Below are 6,447 nucleotides of genomic sequence, written 5' to 3' on the forward strand. Positions count from 1 at the left end.
TTTTGTGTTTAATTTACAACTTGTCGTTTGGAATTGTAAACTTTGGATAATGATGTAATTAAATTTTAAATGTATGGTTGTGTTATTTATACTCTTTTGCTATGAGACTCTACCTGCCATACCTCATGTTTCCGCTTTAGCGGGGTGTGACAGATTTGGTATCAGAGCTGTAGGTTATGGAGAATACCGGTTTTCTAAGAAAACCATACACTATAACCCAAAATTTTACGAAATAATCTTCTTAAAAAGAGTCTCAAAATTTCAAAACGGACATACTACTAATATAACTAGAACGAGTGACTTCTTAGCATACTCTAATTAGACAGAGTCTGATCACCTGTGTCTAATTAAGCATGTATAAGGAGAGACGCGGATCGGTTATGTTAGGTGTTTGTCTAAAAGTTAAGGACTTCTTACTCAATAAGAAAAACATGGTTCGCATATGTGAGTTTGCATAAATCTTGCATCTTTTTGACATTTATTATGATTCGTTCGATAATTTAAAATTTTATTAAATATCGCAGCACTATGTCATCAGATAATGAGTTTTCGAACTCCGGAGATTACGACCCTTCCGAGCACGGTTATGATAGTGACAACGATGTTACTGAGTCCTTGGCGCGATCACCTACTCCAGAGCCGCCTCGCTCTATACCCGCGCATTCTATAGCACCACATGGAGTTAGAGTTCGGGCCACCGCCCGAAAGTGCATTTCGTCCGCCTGTGAGGGTGTCTTTCTCCGCCCCTTCCGGAGCCATGAGGGAGTCATCTCTGTCACGCACTCGTAGTATAACACCCCTACCCACCACTAGGACCACGTCGGAGCGCTCTCCGGGTATGACTACCTTGGAGAATTTATGGGTTTTGGGCATCGCTCAAGACCTAGAGATGTATGATCGTAGGTTGGAGCATTATCGACACTTTGCCGATGGAGTGATTGCGGCCCTAGCACTCAAGACAATATGATGGATCGCTCATTGGAGTTGATTTTCATCGCTAGGAGAGCGATTAGGAGGTTGTATACCTATCTGGCAGTGTTAGCAGGAGTTCTGGCGATAGTGATGGGATTACTTGTTTGGAGTCTGATGCGCTAGAAGACTTTATTTATTAAGCTGTTGATGGATCAAACTTAAGATTTTCTTTTGGGGCATGTAGTCGTGACTTATGAACAATTCCTCTCGTTTGTTGCATGTCTTAATTTTCTTTGTGGATATTATGGGATTTTGTTTTTGGATGGTTAAACTTTGCTGATTAATGATTAAATGCCTTTATTATTATAAGTTTTTATATATTACCTTGGATTCATGATTAGATGATTGTAGCATGTCGTGCATAATGCAATACAGTGGTAAATAGTGAAAGTAACCAAAATTCGATTTAAAATTTGTGCATTAGAAATATGCCTCCAAGAAGAGAAGATCCTGAAATAGCGAGACTGGTGTCCGAGCAAATTCTTGCAGCCCTTCCTAATATAGTTAGCCAAGTAGCAGCAGGCTTGAACGCTAACCAAACAAATAACCAAGGTACAACAGCTAATAGAGACTGTACGTACAAAGGCTTTAGAGCTTGCAACCCAAAAGAATTCCACGGGACAGAAGGAGCCGTGGGATTGCTTACTTGGATTGAAGGAATGGAGTCCGTCCTTCATATCAGTAAATGTGCTGAAGGGAGCAAAGTGGAGTTTGCAGCCTGTTTACTGCAAGGACGGCATTGACGTGGTGGAATACCCAGATACAAACCCGAGGTCGGGAAACAACCAACGGACTTACATGGGAAGAATTTAAGAAATTACTCAAGGAAGAGTGTTGTCTGAGAAGTGAGATCCAGAAGTTAGAAGCAGAACTTTGGAATCACGAAATGAAGGAAAGTGATGTAGACTCACACACTGCTCGTTTTCATGAGTTGGCAAAACTGGTGCCACACTTAGTATCACCTGAAGAAAACTGAATTGATCGTTATGTATGGGGTTTAGCTCCAGAAATCTGGGGGAATGTGACTTCGGCTAATCCAAAAACACTTCAAGACGCCGTGAGCTTAGCGACGAAACTCACCAACAATGCTATTCGGTCAGGATCACTTGCAAATGATAAAGTCAAGGGTAAGAGAAGGATGGAGGAGCCAGCGAGGAGGAACTACAGCGAGAGGGGCAGTAAGGCCCAAAAAGTGATAAGAAACTTTGGGGCTCAGTCACAAAAAGGCGAAAAGGGCAAGGGAACTTACCCTAAGTGTAGCAAGTGCAATTATCACCATAGCGGGAGATGCATCGTCTGTTTCAGATGCAACAAAGGAGGTCATTTTGCTAAAGATTGCAAGATCGGAGGGAGTCGAACATGCCATGAGTGCGAAAGCCCGAATCACTTCAGGAATACATGTCCGAAATTGAACCGAGGGTCGGATACTAACCCATCACGACCAGTCAACCAAGGAAATCAAGGAGGTGAAGCATGAGGTCGAGCATTTGCAATTGGAGTGGAAGAAGCCAGGCAAGACTCGAATGTGGTCACAGGTACATTTCTTCTGAATAATCATTATGCATCCATATTATTTGATTCTGGAGCAGATAGGAGTTTTATATCCCTAGAATTTAGACCAAAGATTGGTTTAAAGTCGCAAAAGCTGAAAGAATATTTCGTTATCGAGTTTGCTAATGGTCAGGAAGTTAGGACTAAAGACGTAATCACAAATTGTACATTACGTTTAGCTGAACAAAACTTTAGCATAGACCTTATTCCAATTAGATTAGGAAGCTTCGATGTAGTTGTGGGTATGGATTGGCTATCCAAAAATCAAGCCGAGATATGTTGTTCTGAGAAGACCATCCGCATTATGAAAGGAAGCGAAACGCTCGTGGTGCACGGAGAGAAGTCCCAGAGAAATTTCAAGTTAGTAACGTGTATGAAGATGCAAAAATATTTGAAAAAGGAATATGTCGCGTTTATGGCTCACATTATGGATAAAGGAATTAAAGAGAAACGCATCCAGGATTTTCCCATAGTTCGGGATTTTCCCGAGGTGTTTCCTGATGAGCTACCAGGATTACCCCCGTTACGGAAAGTCGAATTTCACATTGACTTATTTCCTGGAGCAGCACCTGTAGCCAAATCACCTTATCGTTTGGCACCATCGGAAATGAAAGAATTGTCAGACCAACTAAAGGAGCTACTCGACAAAGGATTCATCAGACCCAACTCTTCACCCTGGGGAGCTCCAGTTCTATTTGTTAAAAAGAAAGACGGATCCCTTCGGATGTGCATCGATTATAGGGAACTCAATAAGCTGACCATTAAGAACCGATATCCTCTTTCCCGAATCGATGACTTGTTCGATCAACTTCAAGGTGCCACTTACTTTTCAAAAATCGATCTTCGATCCGGATACCATCAAATGAGGGTCCGTGAGGAAGATATTCCTAAGACGGTGTTCAGAACTCGTTATGGTCATTATGAATTTTTAGTTATGCCATTTGGGTTAACTAACGCGCCAGCGGTTTTCATGGATTTAATGAATAGRGTATGTARGCCATATTTGGATAAGTTYGTGATTGTATTCATAGATGACATCCTGATCTATTCGCAAAACAAGGAGGAGCATGAGCAGCACTTAAAGTTGATACTTGAACTATTAAGGGATCAGAAATTATATGCCAAGTTCTCTAAATGCGAATTTTGGATTCGTGAGGTGCACTTCCTTGGTCATGTGGTAAATGCGAAGGGAATTCATGTTGATCCGGCCAAAGTTGAGGCTATAAAGAGGTGGGAAGCTCCAAGGACCCCAACAGAAATTCGCCAATTTCTCGGTTTAGCGGGTTACTATCGCCGTTTTATTTCAAATTTCTCCAAGATCGCACAACCACTGACGGTATTAACCCAGAAGGATAAGGAGTTTATGTGGGGAGAAAAGCAAGAAGAAGCATTCCAATTGCTCAAACATAAGCTATGTCATGCACCGATCTTAGCACTACCAGAAGGCACGGAGAATTTTATGGTATATTGCGATGCATCACATCAAGGCTTGGGATGTGTGCTGATGCAAAATGACAAGGTCATTGCTTATGCATCAAGGCAACTCAAGGTTCATGAAAAGAACTACACCACTCATGACTAGGAGCTAGGAGCAGTGGTGTTTGCACTCAAGATTTGGAGACATTATCTCTACGACACCAAATGCACCGTCTTCACTGATCACAAAAGTCTTCAACATATTCTAAACCAAAAGATGCTGAACATGAGGCAACGGAGATGGGTCGAACTTCTCAACTATTATGACTGCGAAATAAAATACCACCCAGGGAAAGCTAACGTGGTAGCAGACGCCCTAAGCCGAAAAGAAAGAATAAAACCGTCAAGAGTACGAGCCATGGGGATAATAATTTAAACGAACCTAAAAATGCAAATTCGTGAAGCTCAAGAGGAGGCGTTGAAAACAGAAAATCTGAAGAACGAGACCCTGCATCACTTAGAGAAGGAATTCGAAACCCAAGCAGATGGGGTGCGTTACTTTAGAGATAGAGTTTGGATACCAAAGGACGACAAACTTCGGTCAACAATTTTGGAAGAAGCACATCGCTCAAGATACTCAATTCACCCAGGAACTGATAAGACGTACCAGGAGCTAAAAGAATATTACTGGTGGCCAGGAATGAAGAAGGACGTTGCTTTGTACGTAAGCCGATGCTTAACATGCGCAAGGGTAAAAGTAGAGCATCAGAAACCGTCTGGTCTCCTTCAGCAACCATAGATTCCCCAATAAAAATAGGACCAGATATCAATGGACTTCGTTACTAAGTTACCTAGGACTAGGAAAGGACATGACTCAATTTGGGTCATAGTGGATCGGCTTACAAAATCTGCGCACTTTTTACATGTTCGAGAAGACTTTAGTGTGGAAAGGCTTGCACAAATCTACATCGATGAAATAGTTACACGTCATGGTGTGCCTATTTCCATTATTTCGGATAGAGATACATGTTTTACATCAAGAATTTGGCAGACTCTTCAAAAGGCATTGGGTACGCGTTTGGATTATAGCACCGCCTATCATCCTCAAACAGATGGGCAATCAAAAAGAACTATTCAAACGCTTGAGGATATGTTACGTGCGTGTGCAATAGATTTTGGTGGGAGTTGGGATACCCATCTGCCCCTTGTTGAATTCTCTTATAACAACAGCTATCACACCAGCATACAGTGTGCACCGTACGAAGCCCTATACGGATGTAAATGCAGATCACCGCTTAACTGGGTAGAGATCGGAGATAGACAGTTGAAAACGCCCGATATTATCCAGGAAACCACCAACAAGATTTCAATCATCAAGGAGAGACTTTAGACGGCAAGAGACCGTCAGAAGAGTTATGCGGATAATCGGAGAAAGCCGTTGGAATTCCAAGTGGGGGATAAAAGTACTCTTAAAGGTATCGCCATGGAAGGGACTAGTACGATTCAGGAAGAGAGGCAAGCTGGGTCCCAGATACATTGGTCCATTCAAAATACTCGAAAGAATCGGACCAGTGGCATACAAGTTGAAGTTGCCACAAAATCTAAGCGCCATCCATGACACGTTCCATGTGTCGAATCTGAAGAAATGCCTAACAGATGAAACAATAGTGCTACCCCTGGATGACGTTCAGATTAGTGATCGGTTACACTTCATTGAAGAACCAATCGAGATACTGGACCGAGAAGTTAAACGGTTGAGAAGCAGAAAAGTCCCTATTGTTAAGGTCCGCTGGAATGCAAAACATGGTACATAGTACACTTGGGAGCGAGAAGATTTCATGAAAGGCAAATATCCGCAACTGTTTGCAGAAAAATCCATTGGCAGTAGCGGTCGTTAAATTTCGGACGAAATTTCTCTAACAAGGGGAGATTGTGACAACTGTCAAATTTGAACTTCCAGGTTAGCTCTTATTAAGTTTATATTAGTGTTATTGAAGATACTTTATAAGATTAGGAGTTATTTAGATTAGTTTGGTCGAAAAATTTCTAGAGATTCCGGTAGCTGCTCAGAAAGTCCGGTTCCAACCCGTAATTATCTGAAACGTCCTATACAATGCCAAATGCTCCAATTTATACCCAAATTATAAAAAACACAAAGTTTTAGTGTTTTAAATATAAAAACTTTTTATTTAAATGAATTTAGCTATCATGGGTTTTTAATTTAAAGAAAAATGTCAAAATTGAGAAAACTGGCACTTTTGCATTTTGGGCTTAATTTTTAAAAAAACAATTATATAGAGGGTGGATTTGGGCCATCCCATGGCCGGCCCCTTCCCCACTTTCCCTCCCTTATTCCACATATAAAAAGCCCCATTCTTCATTTACAATTCATTTGCATCCTTTCAAATTTGAAACTCCTCTCCTTCTCTCTCCCTAAAACTCAAGAGTCACCTTAAAAAATCCTCTTCATCCTCCATCTTTTTCAGCCGAATTCTTCCTCTTTTCTTC

The 6,447-nt window shown here is 41.4% G+C and overlaps 1 protein-coding gene across 1 annotated transcript; it reads left to right on the forward strand.

The window, feature by feature from the left end:
• Window positions 1–2,110: 2,110 nt before the first annotated feature.
• LOC112519147 lies at window positions 2,111–4,105 on the forward strand. The gene is made up of 3 exons (XM_025127132.1): window positions 2,111–2,438; window positions 2,562–3,113; window positions 3,456–4,105. Exons 1-3 carry the CDS (start codon window positions 2,111–2,113, stop codon window positions 4,103–4,105), a joined length of 1,530 nt encoding a protein of 509 aa, XP_024982900.1.
• Window positions 4,106–6,447: the final 2,342 nt, after the last annotated feature.

This window comes from Cynara cardunculus (assembly GCF_001531365.2).
Source record: "Cynara cardunculus var. scolymus isolate 2C chromosome LG 10, CcrdV1, whole genome shotgun sequence".
Classification (NCBI taxonomy): Eukaryota; Viridiplantae; Streptophyta; class Magnoliopsida; order Asterales; family Asteraceae; genus Cynara; species Cynara cardunculus.